Consider the following 19,757-nt stretch of genomic DNA (forward strand, 5'->3'; position numbering starts at 1 on the left):
TCACTATAATTTGTGTAGGAAAAACATTAAAAATGGTTCTGAGAAAATTAATTAAATTATATGATAAGGAATAGCAACGCATAAAAAATAGTGCACAAATAATAACATTCTTATTTAAAAATAATAATTCAAACATTTAATGCAGTATACAGACAAACTATATATTATGAAATAAAAATACTATTAGGTACAATTATTAATTCAATCAACTAAACTGGACTAATTCAACTACTTTAATATTATGTTATATAAATCTAAGCAAAACAATATTGGTATACATTTAATGTAATATAAATAATATAGTCTTTGACTAATGACTAATATGTTATTGATCGTTTCGAATTTAATTAAAGATATTATTATTTTTATGTTATATTTAGGTAGTTTAATTTTTTAAAAGATACATTTTATGTGGGAATTAGATTAGGTATGTATATACACAATTAAACATTATAAATATCTTCTCTATTAATTCGTTTTCTGAATTAATATAGAAATTAAATGGTGTTTTTGTAAAATTAAGAAAATAGCGTAGAGCTATTATAGCGGTGTATCATAACGTAAGATACTAATTAATTTATTAAAAACTGACTTTTTTTGAAAATATTTATTTTATATAAAGTTATAATCGTTAAAAAACGATTTTCTATTGTTGTAATTTTTGAATTTCTTTACTTTTTTTGGATTATAATACATACATATTTTTAAAATTGTATTCGAAGTATTTTAATCAGTAAAGTTTAAATTGTTGACAAGTAGTTTATTATTAAAAATATTTAAAGTTTTGACGAGTGGCGTCAAATTATAAAAGTATGTAATATTTTTAAGCACTTAATTTTTAATGGTTTACCGGGTTGAATTATAGCGACCCTATTTTAATTATTAACCAATCTCTACGGATTCATTGAGATAATTACTATTCCACAATTTATAGTACACTTATACCACACGGACAAGGGGTCAAAACAATGATAATTTAAAATAAAATATGGTTTCGTCTTTATATCTATTGTGTTATTACACTACCATTGTTTCACCTTTAATATTTTATTTACGTCATTTTGTATATTTATTAAGGTCACGTACAATGTAAAAATTCTCCCTCGGTAATTTAAAGTTCTGTGGCCTAAGATCGAAGGAAAAATGGGTCTGGAAATAAAAATGGCATGATATCAAGGAAATATAATAAATGAGGCGACTTACCAAAAATTGGACCATTGAGAAAAATTGACAATAGATCAATCGAACACTTGGAGTTTTTTGGTTATTATATTACTTTTTTATTTTTAAATAAATGATTGATTCGTGCGAAATCCAATATAAATATTCTGTTTAATCATTAGACCACTATATAATTATAATGAGCTTTCTTAATATTATTCTAAGGAATATTTTGATTATATAGTTTTTATTTATTAAAAACTTTAAATAATACGAGTGGCGATAACCAGAACAATTTGATAACTTAAATTTTTTTTTATTCCCCTAAAAATATAAATTACATTTAATTAATTTATTTTTTATCCATGTTAATTATTGCCAATCGGTTTTTATAACAGTATTGATAATATTTTTAATATTTTTCCTTATCCAAAAAACAACTTTTAAAAATTAAAAATTATATTATTATTTAAATATCTCGAATAATATATATCTCGAAGCGAATTTTTATCTTCCTTCAACTTGGAGTTATCGCGATTCGACTGTAATAATTACGTGCTGCTATATTCTAGTTCACTTGGTCAACTATATCGTTACTGGCATTGATATTTTTAAATTAGTTTCAATCCCATACGTAATGAAAATATTATTATTTGCTACAAGTATTAAGTATTAAGTCAATTAATTATTAGTTTTTTTTTTATTTCGTTGTCGAATATATGTGTTGTTTTTTCAGAAAACCTGAAATTAACCAAAAGCTTCAGCATAATATAGTTTACACTTTAAACAACGGTTTCCGTAGATCGGTTCGTTATCTAATTTACTGTTAGTTTTCGTTGTTGCCGTAACAGGCGTTTATAATAATTCAAGTGGAGACTTTATCCCAAAATTAGAAAGTTCTCCAAAACGCGTAAACAATACAAGCTGCTAGAGGCGATTAAAATAGGTATATTATAACAAATTATTAAATTGTGTACAAACACTGTGATGGCTGTACGAATCACGTTATCATCTGTACACATTATAATAATATTATATTTTCATATTGTGTATCTATATAAAATTATATAATAATATTATAAAACTTATATTAACAATATAGAAAGGTGGGAATTACTATTAAAAAGTAAAAGTTGATTTTCATAATTAACTTAAGAAATTAACTAATTTAATCAACTGTCTAAATAGTTTAGATTTTTTAGCTGATTTAATAAAAAATCTATTAAATTATAATTAAAAATTATTTTTTAAATTGCCAGTTTCATACTTTATTTAATATAAACATGGTTTTAAATATAAGTGAACTAATATTACAATAGTAATAATATAAATCACTATTGTTTGTATTGTTTCTTTATAACATATGATTCTTAATGAGCACAAGCTCATCAAGTGCTCTACGTAGGTACTAATTAAAAAAGTAAATTGTCCTTTTTATTAAACTGAATTAAGTAGTTAATTTTTCCATACGCATTAACTTAAAGAACGAATTAAATGTAATATTTGTTTAACTATTAACTTCTTATTAAATAATTTTTCTTTCACTCAAATGAATTGGAGTTAATTATTTTGATTGAATTGCTTAAATTTGAGTTAATATGAAATATTATGTTGAAATATTTAAAGATATAATAAAAAATAAAATAATAATTTATCATCTTATGATATTATTATGGTTGCGGTTGTAGCTTCAAAATTATTTGTTTAGGTCGAATTGGTAAATTGTCTTGAGTTCTATATTGGCGAACATGGAATACAGTATAATATTGTGATATATTTTTATATCTATTTCGATCATATTTTTTTTTCCGTATGAAATTCCAAAGCTCGTTGTTGCAATCTTTCCAAATACACCATCAAACGCATTCCCGAACAAATTCGTTGACAATCCCAAAGTCGCCACAAATATATGATAATATATTCTACGACAGACGCCACACTGTTCGTTGTTATTTGAATAAATGAAAAAACGCAAATAGTAGGTCTCGACAGCGCATTAACATCACGTTATCGTGTTCTATCGGTGGCGATTCTAACTGTATGTTATTCGTGAGGCAATATGTGTGAATCACTCTCCTTCCTCTCCAACCTTGAGTAAGAAAAAATAAAATATATAAAAACAAAAGTTGTAACAAAGAAAGTCCAAATATAATTATATTTATTGAAAATAACGAATATCGATAAGACACGAGTCGGTTTATTTGATTGATTTAACATAATGTAATATATGTATATAATTTTTTTGTGTATCTGATGACACTTTACATGGTGTAACTCGTCTAGATATACTATATTATGTCTATATATTGACAAATTCGATAATGTCAACTAGACGAGTTACATCTTGTATATACTGGAAAAAAATGGTAAGATTCTTAAGTTTAGTATGATTTCCAGTAGTTTAGATTGGACATTGTTTTAAATCTTAATTAGTCAGTATTTTTAAAAATATCTATTTGAAAAAAAAAAAATAAGACGTGAATAACACTAGTTTTTAACATTATTTTTTTTTGTCTTTCACTGTAATTAAAAAATAAATAATTCTATAGAGATCAACTATATGTATAGTCTTTATATGTGTATAAACAATTTTTACATTTCAAATGTTCGACTTTCGGTAATCTTTTCCATTGACAATGACTAACCCTTTTCGGATTTTTTTTAGGTTTCACGTTTTTAAATTCTCACATTAATTAAAAATCGAGTTTTGAGACCTTTTTATTAACACAAGAGAAGCATAGTTTAAAATCGGAATTAAATTCTTCGATTTTAATATTGATGGTTTTATGTGCAGTAACGTCGTTTGCGTGTCTTGTACTATATAAGCGTAGCTGTGAAACGGTGACGGTTCTAAGAAAACAAAATTACCTACTATATACTGATGAACTGATGATTATTGTTAAGTTTTAAATATATATTTTTTTTAAATTTTTTAAATAGATTTGTATAAAAAACAATTTTATTTTCATACGAATTACGGATTTTTATTTTTCCAATTTAATTTTAAATGTTGAATATAATTTTAAGGAAATTTAGATTTTGATAATAATTTTGATCCCGTTTTATCTGATTGCCATCGATATTTAAAATAGATTTAAAGCTTTGGCGTAAAGCGTATTTTATATGAAAATGTAGTTGTATATTGTGTTCTCTAAGTATATTCATTCTGTTATTGCAAATGACCGCCTTCTATCTTACAAATGTATATTATAATAGATATACGCCATATCGTCTTTAAATACAAATGCTGCTACATATAATATGTGTACATTTGTTGTGGGTTTCCGAGATTTACCAAAAGTCGTGTATTTCCGAGAAATTGCATTTGAATTCTTACTACTACTTACAAGAGTGAGCGTAAACTATGCCAAAGTTTAGATTAAGACAAAAGAAGAACATTATTCTTGAAGTACCTACTCTTATTTCGTAGTATAGTTATTGCTAAAAACAATGTAACCGCGCAATAATGGTTACCATTAATTATAATAATATTATTATTATTATTATCTGGCGGAAAACCTTTCGAGTGTAGCGATTACGATTTAAAGCAAAAATACTGACAGTAGGCTAAAGTAATAATAATAATATAATAACTATTAGGTAACGCGTTGGGCGGTGAACATAATTTTTAAGTGTTTTTAATGTATTTTGTTCAAAAACATTGTATTTCAAATAATTTAAATTTCTTATTTCTTATATATCTATGTGTCTATGCCAATATGACTTTACAGTTATAAATTATATTATAGATATTATATAGATTCGTATTATAACTCTTATTTTATACTTTAACTAACTAATTAATGTAACAATTTAACTATGGGTTTACTTAATTATGTCCATTGCTATAACAAATCTTAAAATTTAGATATCTATAGTAATTAGACAATGTTAATAATGCTGGTGTCAGTATATAATATTATTTCGGTGATTTGCTATGATAATAGCTAATGTTATGTTGTTTGTTTATTGATCAAATGATATTATTCATCGGCATTTTCTATACGCTTGTTATCGATTTATCGCTCGTGAAACTTTATATTACCATTAACCACATTTAATAAGGGAGATGTTTGAATTAAAAAAATAATTTTTGAAAGGAAATGGTGTAGATACATAAATCTTAGTTAAATCTCAATTAACAAAGTTTGTTATCGTATTTAATCAAATCATCTTATAGAAAGTGTCGCTATTGGGTGGCTGATTTTTTCATGTGTGTTCAAGTCATACAATATATATCCACACACATGCGCTTATTATAGTACTTCATTAAATATTTTCAGTATTATAAATAAAATAAAAAAATGTATTATTATATATTTTACATGATACGTATTTGCCTACATTACCTAACCGATTTAACCACTGTCAATAATGACTGCTGAATCATTATTGCAAGTTATTAACTGCAATACTCGTATATATTATGTATAATATTATTATATTCCGTGTAGCCAATAAACCATTTGACTTTTATTATTAAACCGAGTTTTTGCCAATATTAAGGGACCATATATTTAAAAATATAAAAACAAGACAAAACACTTTCATGAGTTGTTTAATAATTTTTATATTTTCAAAGATGTATTGGAGATAACGCTTGTTTGTAAGATAACATGAAGTGTGTTTGGAAAATGTGAAAACCATTGAGCTTATGGTTTCAACACGTACGTATCTTGTGCTTTGCTGATTATAAGTTTTTGTCGGCACTCGACCCTCGTTATAAAGAAAACTGGTCTTAATAAACATCACGTTCAATATCAAATTCAATATCATAAGACTGTATGAATATTTTCGTCAATGGGTATTGCCTATAATTTTTTATTGATTTTCCTCCCACCCTATCATTAACTACAGTGAAACACAAAAATTCGAGTTATTTAAATTATTGTAAATTCGCAATGTAAAAATACAAAAGTGATCGTACAACGTTGCCACAAATTTGTATTATTAGTACTGTACCTGCGCAGTATTATTATTTCGTACTGAGAATAAAGTACGCTCAATATGTTTTTTAACTATTTTCTCAAAAAATAATAACCATGAAAGTTTGTAGTTCATGTATACGTTTAGCTTCCCTGGCTTATTAAGCTTTCACTATACACTGATAAACGATGTTATGCACAACATTTAAGCAATATATATATTCAAAGTTCATAGGACTTAATTTAAAATGCAGTGTAGTACTTACATTAATTTGAGGAATAATATAATATTATAAACTTTCATAATATCCACAGTTCTAATATATTATATCTATTTAAAAACAGAGTAATATTAATGTTTATGTTTTGATATCTTGTGTTTCGATTCGCGTTAGTCTTAAAATAGTGGTTCTCGGTAACCTAACCTTTGTAGATTTTCAAAAATCTAGCGCCCCTGCTATAAATTGAAAAAATTCGATCACCATATTTTGTGTACTTTAAAAATAAACTATACAATATTCGAAATGACTACTTCTTTATTGATGATAATAGTTATAAAATATAAATAATTGTAAATAATAAAATGTAACAATCAATTTAGGTGAAATATTATAATAATAAATAAGTATAAAATATTAATAATAAAAATAAAAAAATACATAATGAAATTAATAATTAATGTTAATGCTGATAAAACTTTTCTTTGGACAGTTTCGTAATAACTGCTTGCGCCTCCCCAGCAACGTGTACACGCCCCCCAGTTTGGGAACCAGTGTCTTAAAACATGATTTTTCGATAATGTTTGCTTCCAACTTAAGGAAGAACGTTGTACTGTATATAGTTATAGAATACTCAAAGTATTATTTTAATCGCATTTGGTTTAAAAATGAAAACTATGCAACATTCCCGAGTGCCTGCAGGAATACTGAACTATGTATTATTACGCGTACTGTTTCATCTTCAATATTTGAAACGATAAACACGATTACAAAATTAAAACGTTTCATTAAAAAAAAAAAATAAACGCGTTCGTAGAACTAATTGCAAATTATACTTCATTAGTCTGACTCTGACACTTCCCTAGTTTGTGACCGTATTGATTTTTATTAAACAATAATTATTTTAAATATATATGACATATGTATAATTTTCTTTTGTTTTAATATTATTTGTACAAATACGTTTATGTGTGTAAGTTTAAAGTCTTAGAAATACATTGAAAGTATTTTGTGAATAACCCACAAATAAAAATGTTAAACGGTTAAGGAGTTAAACGTAAAATCGAAGACTATTTAAATCATTATCATTTGAATGAGAGAACATATTGTTACATAATAAATTTATAATAAATTAAGCATAGCTATTACTGAATGTTATTTTCTTTTCAAACTAAATACATATTTTATTATTTATGAACATATTTACTACTATTGTACCGATACAATGTCGTTTTGCTTAATCTCTTAGTCATCGTATAAAGAAACCTCTATTAAGGAACGCGCGAGTGAACAAACTTCAAGAATATATTTATAAATATTATTAATTTATGTATATGATAATTTTCTTTATGTATATATCTCAAGCGTATTTACCTAATTTATCGCATGCAGATCACTTGTATATAGAATATGATTTTGTAGTATTAGTTTAGTGGTAGAATGTATTGGATAAAAAGTCAATCGTACTTTATAAAAATATTAGGAACACATACAAATTCTAAAATGGCCTATACAACGAAACGAATATAGTCAGTATGATCGACTGAAAGCGCTTTTACGTGTTAATAAAACACAAAAAATATATTTGTATTATTATATTATTATTATTATTTTATATCGTTTACAAGAGTTTTAACTTATAAAAAAATATTTTTCTACGAATATTTAATATTCAGTATATTGTCACAAAATTTCAAGTGTGATTACCGAATAATTTTATAATGTATACACATCAGGTGTTTGCGCTTAACATATCGATATATATATATTATATATACTGAAACTATAAAGCTGAAGAGAGCTTGCACTCTGTATTTGGACCCGTTAACTTCATAAGCTATTGAACTGTTTTCAATCGATTAGATTCAATAGATTCCATGAGACTCAGAGGATGTCTTTGTTTATTCTCTCGACCTCTAGACTTTAATGGTTGATATAGTATGGCTAACACGTGAATTTAGTTTTAGCTAATGAAAATTGAATAAATATTTTTTATTTATTTTAATGATAACCGTTGGCTACAGATTATAATAGATTACTTTCTTTAGATTACTTGAAGCTTTTAATCTAATTCAGAATGCGAGTCAATTGAATGAGTTTAAAAACGCTTCCAGGTATTCGTAGCTATTAAGCTACATTTATCTTCGCAAGAACCTCGTAACTAAGATTTAATTCGTTCACAACAGAACTTCTCCGCCTTATAATTTCTATACAACCTCATCAACGGTCACATTAACTATCTGTATTTATTAGATAATATCCAGTTTAATGTCTCTTTTCGTTATATCAGATCTCGTCGTTTTTCTACGTTCCACCGCGTAATACTAATATTTTCCTCAAAAAAAAAAAAAAAAAAAATAATATTAATCAAATAACTCACTCCTATCTAGTAGCTGCTTATGCAAAAATAATTATCACATTAATTTTTTCTCTGATTTATCAACCATAATAACTAAAAGTGACTTAGTGTTCTGATACACATACTATTGTGTTATATAATCTTACAATTATATTGTATGGTATAATAATAACCACACCTATATATCATTAAAAATGATACATACTATTATTGTTATCTTTAACTTTTTCATATACCTACTGTGCATATTTTATTTTATTTATTCTTATACTTAAGACTTAATTTAAATATATTATCTGTTATAACACATTGGGTTTTGCCCTTCTTATTAAAATAAATAAATAATTATTATTACTATAATAATTATTATATTATAGCATATACAATTATTTAAATATATGTTTAAAAAACCACATATCTTAAAACCAAATACTTATTAATAAAATTACAATTCTGAGTTATTTTTACGATTTAAAACATATTTTTTGGACATAATTTTGATGCAAGCGCATTAATCAAAAATTAAGACAAATACTTTCTTAATGTTAAGTGGATTTTTAATAATTCATCTTCAAGTTATTATAATATGATTAAATAAAAAATATATCTAGAATTAAGAATTGGAAAATCTTTAGATTAATCATTATAAGTATTATCGTAAAATGTTGTTTAATAATATTATATTCTAACTAAAGCAAATGAAAAACTATACAGAACTATAAAGTAACAAAAATTAATTTCGACCCAAACGAATTTGGTAATACAGTTATTTATTTTAATAAATACATTATATATAAAATAATAATAATTTATACATTATAATTTTACACAAATTACGATTTATTTTTAATATTAAAATGTACAATTGTGTTTCAGCACGGCGTTGGCGTTGAATTCGTTCGGTTTCTACCAGAAACTCATCCACCCGTACTCAGTAACGTTTTTTGCGAACTTGGAGTTTATGAAAATATCGTAAGTATTATTCATTATTAATTGTATTATGTGCAGAATATTAAACAGTTTATGAAACGTTGTTGGGCCTTGGCATATGTATTATAATATTATGATAAAATCTCCCGTGGACTAATGTGATAATTAGTTTTTTTAGTTTAAGCTTCTAGAATTTATTTTTTTTTTTTAAAGTTCAATTATGATCAAATTTAAATTATATTTATAATATAATAAATCTAAATCCAAAACTATAATTAGCATAATTTCGCGTATTTCGGCATTTTTGGTTTCAGTGAAATATTTACGCAATATCTAACGTTTTAGAGCTTTTTCATTAATTATTCTGGGAAAAAAAATGTAATTAAAAATAAATAAATGCCTACAATATTTGATTAACGTAGCTCCTTTCTGCGTACAATCAGCTCATCGCCGTCGAAGAATTTTTTTATAATTTATGTTTTGTTTTCATTAAGGAATCGGATGAATTTGGTAAGGAAGCAATATAATTAGAAAAATATAGAAAAATCTAATCTAATCTTAATCTAATGACAAAATGTAGATAATCAAATAATTTTGTGTTTTTTCTGTCAAAAATGTTTCGATTGGTTATGAATCTTTATGATTTTCGAATAAATTTGTATTTAAATATTGAACGGCAGTCAAAGACTGCAGGAATTGTCATAAAACAACTACCAGGACATTTAATTTTATTAACTTAACAAGCTAGACCGCAAGATTCAACTTACTTAGTCAATCATTCGATTCCACAACGAATAAACTTTAAATAAATTAAATGGGATTAACACCCAGTTAATAATAAAATATAACCACCTTGAGATCTTAATAGTTAATATTGACCAAACGTGTCGTCACTTTGCGGTTTTATCCAATATCGTATAAATATAATTTATATTCGATGCGGACATGCGGTTGTTTGTTAAGTCGTAAAAAAATAAGTATGATACGGAGTAATAAAAATAACATGAATGGTAAATATATAGCAACTGTCTAGTTATGGATAAAGGTTCACATCGCCATCGTACCTGGTCCCGATATGATGATATCCATGTATACAGGTCGATTATTTTACTACAAATATTCACGATTTTAAATACATTTTATTTTTTTGGCTTTTTGAAGTAATTAAGAAACTAGGTTTTTAACAATTTTTTTTTATCATAATCATTAGTTTAATTTTGTTGAACGGCACTCCATATTACACTGATTATCTTTCTTTAAATAGATACATATTATTGTTAACTTATTGTACGAAATTCAATTATTACGTATTGAAAATATTAAAACAGTACTCGGCTTTGGATAAAAATCAATGATACTGTTATTCAAAAAAAGTAATCGATAACAATACGGAATAGTAAAAATATTTGAAATTAAAAATGTGGTTTTGTAATGGTGTTGAATTATCTAAAAAATAATGTACTTTTTTCGAGATAATCAGTGTTTGCATTTAAAAAAATAAAAAAGTTTACTTAGTTATTAAAAAAAAAGAAAGAATTGTCTGCAAAATAAAAGAAAAACAGGAAATTTTAGAAAGCTGGTGTGTTGTTATCGTTATATATCGTTATGATGATAATCGATAACCATTTCCACAGAGATTTAATGTAACGTTAGTCATTATTACTGTTCAGATGCCATTGATTTATTGTTTTGGTTATTGGTTATCAATTTGAAGCAACGTTTCAAATTTTTTTTTGACGGGAAATATTTTATTCATAAATGCTGAAGGTATAATATGATTTATATCAATATTGATATATTTAACAATTACAATTATTACACGCCAAACTAGTAAACTTTTGAAAGTGTACATATCGTTAATTTACCTCTATAAATACTATTATAATAATATAATATGCATAAATATAAATAATAACTTCAGAGTAATTGAACTAAAATATAGTTAATAATTTCTGAGCGATAAATGTATTGATTTTAAATTGATGTTTGTTTTTTTCATATATGTCTATATTTCACACGATTTGTAATTAATTCTTTGATTTTCAGCTTTGAAAGTGGTTTATGATTGCAAACTGGATCTAATTTGTACCTTATAGGTCAAAATTAAAAATTAAACCTATGTGTTTTTCAAAAACACTGGGGAAAAAAAATTTTCAAGTTTGTTTTCAGACAAAATTATTTTGTTTATTTTGTTTTTGGCGCAACTCGAAAATGAATAACTGTAAATACTTTAAATGTTTATCAATTGTTTATTTGATTATTTTCTATACAGAATAAACTTATTAAGTCTATTATTTCTATAAATGTTGATAGTATTTTTTAGCTCGGTCAAATATCTTGAAAATTTAATACAAAATCCTAAACAAGTTTTTCTTATAGATGAATGAAAATATTTAAACTACATGGTCAGAATCAATTTATAAGTATTTTGATTAACATATTGATAAAATTACTATTTTTAATATACTGTTAATAATATATTAATATATTGATAATATTTTACTGTTGTTTTTTAGTTAACAATTTATAAAATTTGCAAATTTTCTAATTAAGATTTAACAATTTAATAGTTCCTCATAAGTAGTCATACTAAAACCAAAAAAATTAAAAAATATACAAGCATAATTTTTTATTTTTGTTTTTATAAATATTTTACTTTCAAATTTAGACGAAATTAAATATTTAAACTATAAATAACGATATCCATTATTTTGTTATAACAGGTAGTTAAAAAACATTATTTGTGGGTACATTAAACATTTACATATATTAATTTATATTCACTGAGATATATTCAAATTATTTTAATCCATTGTTTTCAGTGAAAATGAATTCAACATGTTATGTTGCTAAAAGTAAAATAGATTGCACATTATGTAATAGCAACATTAACAAAACAACATAACATAAAATATACTCAATGTAAAGGCTAATTGCTGTTTCCGCTCAGAATCCGTTTTTTAGTATATTTTATAATATTATTGAATTGAAATTTAACACATTCATCACATTGACCCAATTGACACCCATCGTATAGTAGAACGGTAAACATGATGCCCATCTATTTTTCCTTATTTTTTTTATCTCTATCGATGAGTAAAACACCTTTCCAAAGAACTAGTATAAAAATAAATTTATCTAAAAAACAAAGAAAATAATTTTATTCTAAATATATAAGTATTATTATATATTAACAAAATCTAATATATATATACATACATAAATTATTAAACATACATTATACGATTGTTGAGTTATGTTAATTTTAGTTTTCGCTATATAAATAATTAAATAATAATAAAAATAAAATACATAACATAGTATATAATATTTTATTAATATAATTAGGAATAGGTTTTAGTGTTAAGTACTAGTTTAACAATATAAGGTAGGCAACATACTATTAGTTATTAGTAACCAATAGCTATATTTTAATTTGTACGGAAATAAAAGTGGTTGCTGTTGTTGGTTTTCCAACTATCGGCGTTATACTGGTATGATTTACTTTGCAAACTGGTGATTAGTTTTAAGTACTAAATAAAACTAAAAAAAAAAAAAAAAAAAAAAAAAAAAAAACCCAAACTGATTTATTATTATAATTGCAATTTTATTGTGTAGACGATTACTTGTGACTGTGACGCTACACCGGCGATGCAGTTGAAGGCAATGCGACAAAAGGGCGACAAAGTGGATGTCTCTCATTACCGAGTAAACGTAAATAAGTTACAAGCCCGGTTGAACATTTCATGTGACACTGCTAAGAAGAGAGGACAAATCAAATTCGACGGATGGCCAAAAGTATTTTTACGGTGTTCATCTTTATATTAGACTTTTAAGTGCTCGTGTACGATTTTCAATGTATTACGAAAACATCGATAGAATTAAATACGCTTTGTATTTTTTAAAGTTTACTATACGGCTTACATATTATTATGTTGTTTAAGCTTAATCTCTCTCCCCAAAATCATCCTAGTTAAGCGCTTGTAATGTGGTTTTGGATTAATTCCAGAATTTCAGTATTTACAAGATGGCGCTTAAAAAAAAAAATCAGTACAGTGGTTTGATTTCGTTTAAAAAGAATATTGAATGTGTTACAATCTTTTAATGTTCAACTGATATTCTTATTCCTATAACTATATTCACTGAAGTTTTTATAATATATGGTATGAATTAATACCTATTGTGTATTATATTATATTGTTTTAAACTTTCTCAATATTTCAATGACTTAACGTTAGTTTAAAGTACTTGTTAATAATTTGTATTAACTTTATGTAAGTACCTATTACTGTGAATTTCTCGATTAAAGCATACCATTAAAGCGAATGTTTCTACTTTCTATTAAACTTTATGATGGAAATTTGATGTTAACGAATTAAACATGACATACATTTCAATCGTATAATACAAATTCATCGATAGTTATTATGGTAAATTTTAAAGTATTTCATTTATTACGATTTAATAAATAAAAAAGTTAAAACATATCTGTTTTATAATAACATAATTTTTGTTATTTTTAGAATTTTTTTTTCAAAAAAGTTTGATATTTACAGTTGTATGCCTATTTAATAACTATAACCATATGAATTTCAAAGTAATGATTCAAATTTAATTATTAGCAATTAAATTTCAGAATTATATTTCTCATTTTACTCAATTAGATCGGTGTATCCCAACCTGGGGGGCATGTAAACATAGCCGGAGAGTCATTACGAAATACAATTTTATTTATTAAATTATTTTTATTTTACATTTAGGGAAAAAATAAAAATGAATACAAAAAAATTGATCATTTTTTTCAATTTATAGGAGAGTGCGCGAGATTTTTAAAAACCTACAAAAGGGGCATAATATGAGGTTGGGAATCACTGAATTAGATTAATTAAAAATATTATTTAACACCCACTTTTAGTTCATAAAATAATAATGAAATGTCTAACGTGACCATTACAAAAATTATGGTTTTAAATTTCAGATAAAAGTTATGTTGGCCCAGGTGGGATACATTAAAAGTAAAACGATGGATGAAGTACAACTGCAAGACGTGATCATGGACATTGTGACCGGTGCTATAAGATCAACAGATCTTTCTGTCGATTTGTATCGGTGGTCAGAATTTCCGAGTTTCACGAAAAGTCAACAGCCGATAACCACTTCGCCTTTAGACTCATATACCGAACGAATGGTAAGTACACCGGAATTCTAAGTTTTTAATTTCTTTAACTGTATGATATAGCACTTTGATAATATCTAAACCACTCTGGTATGCGACATCATTTTTGCATGTACGAGTATAAAATAGTATAATATTATTATTATATCATATGGCAAGAAATGTATTTGATACATAATTCTCACTGTAGAATAATAATTATAATGAACCGTAGAACTCAGAAAATATTATAAGGATGTTATTCGAATCCATTGAACTTGTGCCCGAAACAATCATTTTGTGACATTGATGTGTGCTTTTAGGGACTAAATACTACACGTGTCTAATTATACCAGGCATTTTGGCACCATACACAATATAATCAAATATTATTTTACTAAAATGATTTGGTTTTAAATATTTTTATTTATTTTTCGAACTATTAGTCGAATCATGGAAATAATACGGGAGAAAAGGTAATTTGACTACATTTTTTTAAATTTAAATTTTCCATCTCACAACTTATTTTATCCTAAAAAGTATGCGTAGTTGTTTTTAATTAAAATAGTCTTTTAAGTTTTAATTTTTATAGTGATTATTGAAAAATAAGATTTATTAATTTATTATTAAAATTAAAATATATTTATATTACAATCTAATAAATTGTAAATATCATCTTTTGATTTTAACCTATATTACGAATTATATTATTTTTATTGTTTTTATATTATTTATTTATTTATAAATAACACCATGAATACTAAGAGGTAGTTTTATGGTGAAATTTGACCACAATTTTGTATAAAAAACAATAATATTAAAATATATATTTATGAAAATAAAATAATATAAACTAATATTACCATATCTGCATATAGACAAGTCCGAAAATAGAATCAACAGTCATGAAGCAAGGAGAGAAAAGATTAATGGTAAAAGTCATAAAAGCGATCGGACTCGGACTCAAACAAGGTTAAGCCAAGGAGTTACCATTTATTTTTTAACTACACAAACGTATTTAAATTAATATTTTGTTCGAACGTGTTTTGTATTTGTTTTGCGTAGGATGTTTCGAGCCGTACTGCGTGATCGAAGTCGACGACCCGTTCCAGAAGAAGCAGACTTCGACAAAGAAGAACACTTCGTCGCCACAGTGGAACGAAAACTTTATGTTGTAATTACAATTTTCATATTGTTGTATAATAAAATATTTTCGTTATATTGCTGCAGTTGTCGGTTCGTCGTGGTGATTCGTAATAATGTATTTGGTTGTTTTAAGCACGCTGAACCGAACGACAGAGGAGATATTATTCGAAGTATACGACTGCAACCCGAATGGCGGCAATCAGTTTATGGGCTTGGCTATTGTCAGCGTCGAAGAACTACTTGTCAACCCTTACCAGAGACAAGTGCTGTCACTCCAGTCACGGCCATATCAAGATGATTCGGTGTCCGGCACTCTCACGTTAGAAGTGAGTAATAAACGTATTATAAAATAGCACGAAAATAATAGATTTATTTATTTTACCCCACCCAAAATACAAAGGTGCTTCAAACAAAATATATACATAAGTATTTAATTTAATTAATATCTTATATTTTGTGACCAGTTTCAGTACTGGTCATAGAACTCAATTATTTTGTTTTAAAAACCTAACTAATTCAATTTTTTGTAAAATAAAAACTATAATTCAAATTAAACTCGACGCATAATGGATCCGACCATTTATTTTGTTTGATATATTCTTTAATATATACATACTTAAAATATAAAATATAATATATTTTGTAAGGCAATTTACCAAGCTTGCTCAGCTCTATTTTTCTTTAAGTAATGCATTTATTCAAATTATTCATTCTGACTGAGATTTTGAAATATACTTAAAAACCATAATTTTAAATTCTTGAGTTTTTTTTTTGTATCACAATTACAAAGTGTCCTGTGGTGATAATATGAACTTCTGTTTGTTTCAATGAGAATCCTCTTTTTTACTGTAAATTATTTAATGGATAATTTTTTTTAAAAGTCTTTTTGTTACTAATTAAAATTTGAATGAGTAGTTTTTCAATAAAAAATGATTATACATACTAAAGATAAGAGGCCTTAATAAAGAAAAAGAGGAGATGAGCATGCTTAACAAATTGCCCTATGGATATTCAAATAAAATAAAAAAATTAATAACTATATTTATAGTTTTAATATTTTTTAAGAAAAAAAGTGACTTATTTAAACATAAATTATATTAATTTATTTAGTAGTTTTTATAAAAAAAAAAATAATAATAATAATAAAATGATTACGTATGTGTATAAAAACGAAATTCCCTTAAAGTACCAGATTAGTTTTGTATACATTTAATAATTTTTAGTAAAATATTTTTCCCTTAAAAATCTATTAAGTTCAATTTATTACTGAAATAATTATTTTTGGTTTTTAATTTCTATCGGAAAAAATATTGAAATTTTATTAATAGCGAAATTATTAACTTTTCTGTTGTGAAATAAAAATTTAAATATTATTCGGTGTTGGTTACAATGTTCAAAATTGATAATAGTAAACAAAAAAATTACATTTGATTAAAGTATGTCCATTTTAATGAACAATGGAATCAAAAGAGTTATTATAATATTTATAAGATCCGGTAATTTTTATTTACAAATATGGATCTGGAACTATTTGGTTCAGTTACTATCAGGTTCTATTTTAAAATATTATAAAAAAAATCGAGATTTGAGAATAAACTTTAGTTACTTATCAATAATGATACAAAATTAACAATGTTTGAGGTTTATACACTAACATTTAAAATAAATTACAGTCGTGATGATTAATAAGAGTATAATACATTTTTACGAGCTTTGAAAAACAATATCAAAACAAGCCATTTTGGAAATCATCCAAACAAATGTGTAACATACTATAAGGTTGTTACCAAAATTTGTTGGATCTTGATTTATTTTAAAGACTCTGATGGGCCTAATTTGGTTGAAAAAAAACAAGGAATACAATAATTATATATACTAATAATGCACCGTACATTTCCAACAAGTCCAAATTTAATAACTAATATTGATTTTAAATATTTCAAAATGTTTTCTGTTGATGTAATAGTTTCAGTAAATAATAATAATAAAAAAAATTAAATGAACAAAGACTTAGTAAATGCTTGAAGTACATACTTCGGGAAAAACCATACATTTTTTGGATGAATTCCAAAGTGAATTATTGATTTATACCAAGTTCAAAAACATTATGATATATAACACGAAATGGATCATAAACCGATCAAATTAAGATTTCGTTAAATTACGAATACACGATGAATTTTTTTTTTATATTTCTCCTATATTATTAGTTACTCACTTATGCATAGAATAAATAAGTCACTTCTAAATAATAATGATACATATTTAATTAATTTATAAATATTTTATCTTATGGAAATATAAGTTTAGGTATATTAAATTCATTTATATATTGTAAAATAAAGTTGATTAATCACTTAAGATATAACACTTAAAAACTGATTTTGATCTTTAAAATATACAAATCGTTTTGAATTTATTGAACGTTTATAATTTCAAGATTTTATTTTCATAAATACTTAAAAAATTACTTAATTTTTAATTTCTATCATATTTATGGTGAGATATTTGATCATTTTAGAACTTTATGTAACGATAAATAAAGGTTATATTAGTTTTCTGTGCATGAATTGAAATAAAATATAATTAGCAATTACTGTCTAATATTTTAGTATTCGCGTTCTGTGTTTGGATGTCTGATTATTTTTGATGATTTAAAGTACAAAAACTTTATGAAATAGTTTTTATTTTACTTACAAATGAAAATACATTATATCCATTGTACAATAACTATTCTTGCGGTACAGTGGTTCCTTTAAAAAATAATATTTTATATTTTGCTTTTACAATATTATAGTTATGTCCAATTTCATTACAAATTCAAATCAAAAAATCGATTCAGTACCTAATGCCAATTACTGAGGTAGATTGTACGTTTGGAGTTGAATAATATAATTGTAATAATATATAAGTAAAAATAAACAGTATTGGGTAGTATAATATAATATTAAGTGAATATTATCCTCAGTTTTCCTAACATAATGATATGTTTACGTGGTCTATAAGCAACGCGTCACAGCTAGTTAGATGGGTATAATCGTTTACAATAATAAAATGTTTCAATTATCCAGGTTCGATGGTATATTATTCTGATTTATAGTGCCTATAACAAATTAAAATGTTCGTTCAGCCTTGTAAACAATTAGAAAAATACCTAATGATGGCAGCATATACATCGTAAATATTATTTACACATAATGCGATTTATAAAACAATTAAACGGGCTGGAGTATTAATTTTTAACGTCAAGATAGATGGTATCATCTGAGTTAACCGATTTTTGTTTAGTTTGTTTTTTTCTCGCGTAATGAACACAGAAAAGTCGTAATAAACAAATATTATCGTTCACGTGAAATAACGTAAGTACCTGTATTTGCACGAAGTACATATATTTTATTATTAAAATCGAGGAGTAGGTATTTTTCGTACTCACTACCTATACTACTCTCATAAGTGACGCTTATTATAATTTAATTATAAATCGTGTATACAAGTGTATAATATAATATAATAATATGCAGGTATAAATGTATTATAGGTACGGGGTTTCCCCAGGTGCGTTTGTATAAATATGCCTATTACCCCGGACTGAGATTAATATAATATTCGTGGACTGCAGCTGCAGGGATTCGAAAGATAAAAATGAAAATGCGCTCAGCAAAATTGCTTGCTGCGACATCAATCCTTTGGGAATCTAAAACAATAGAGATTTTATGTAACGGGGCATTTAATGCTGCCATTTAATGGCACAGTCTTTATTCGGGCTTTACTTTTTATTATCCAATTTGTACTTTGGTCTATTGTTATTGTCGCGTTTAACTTTTTCTTTAAATTAAACGTAGAATTCTCAAATGTCTTACTAA

At 25.2% G+C, this 19,757-nt stretch overlaps 1 protein-coding gene across 1 annotated transcript in view; it reads left to right on the forward strand.

The window, feature by feature from the left end:
- LOC113556585 overlaps positions 1–19,757 on the forward strand; it is a 113,528-nt gene that overhangs the window by 50,856 nt on the left and 42,915 nt on the right. Inside the window, exons 2-7 of the mRNA XM_026961629.1 lie at positions 9,540–9,635; positions 13,212–13,391; positions 14,572–14,781; positions 15,627–15,720; positions 15,814–15,922; positions 16,028–16,220. Of these exons, the coding sequence (XP_026817430.1) occupies positions 13,245–13,391; positions 14,572–14,781; positions 15,627–15,720; positions 15,814–15,922; positions 16,028–16,220 (753 nt within the window). The 5' untranslated portion in view covers positions 9,540–9,635; positions 13,212–13,244. The remainder of the gene's footprint in view (positions 1–9,539; positions 9,636–13,211; positions 13,392–14,571; positions 14,782–15,626; positions 15,721–15,813; positions 15,923–16,027; positions 16,221–19,757) is intronic.

The sequence above is a fragment of the Rhopalosiphum maidis genome, chromosome 3 (genome assembly GCF_003676215.2).
Source record: "Rhopalosiphum maidis isolate BTI-1 chromosome 3, ASM367621v3, whole genome shotgun sequence".
NCBI classification, from domain to species: domain Eukaryota; kingdom Metazoa; phylum Arthropoda; class Insecta; order Hemiptera; family Aphididae; genus Rhopalosiphum; species Rhopalosiphum maidis.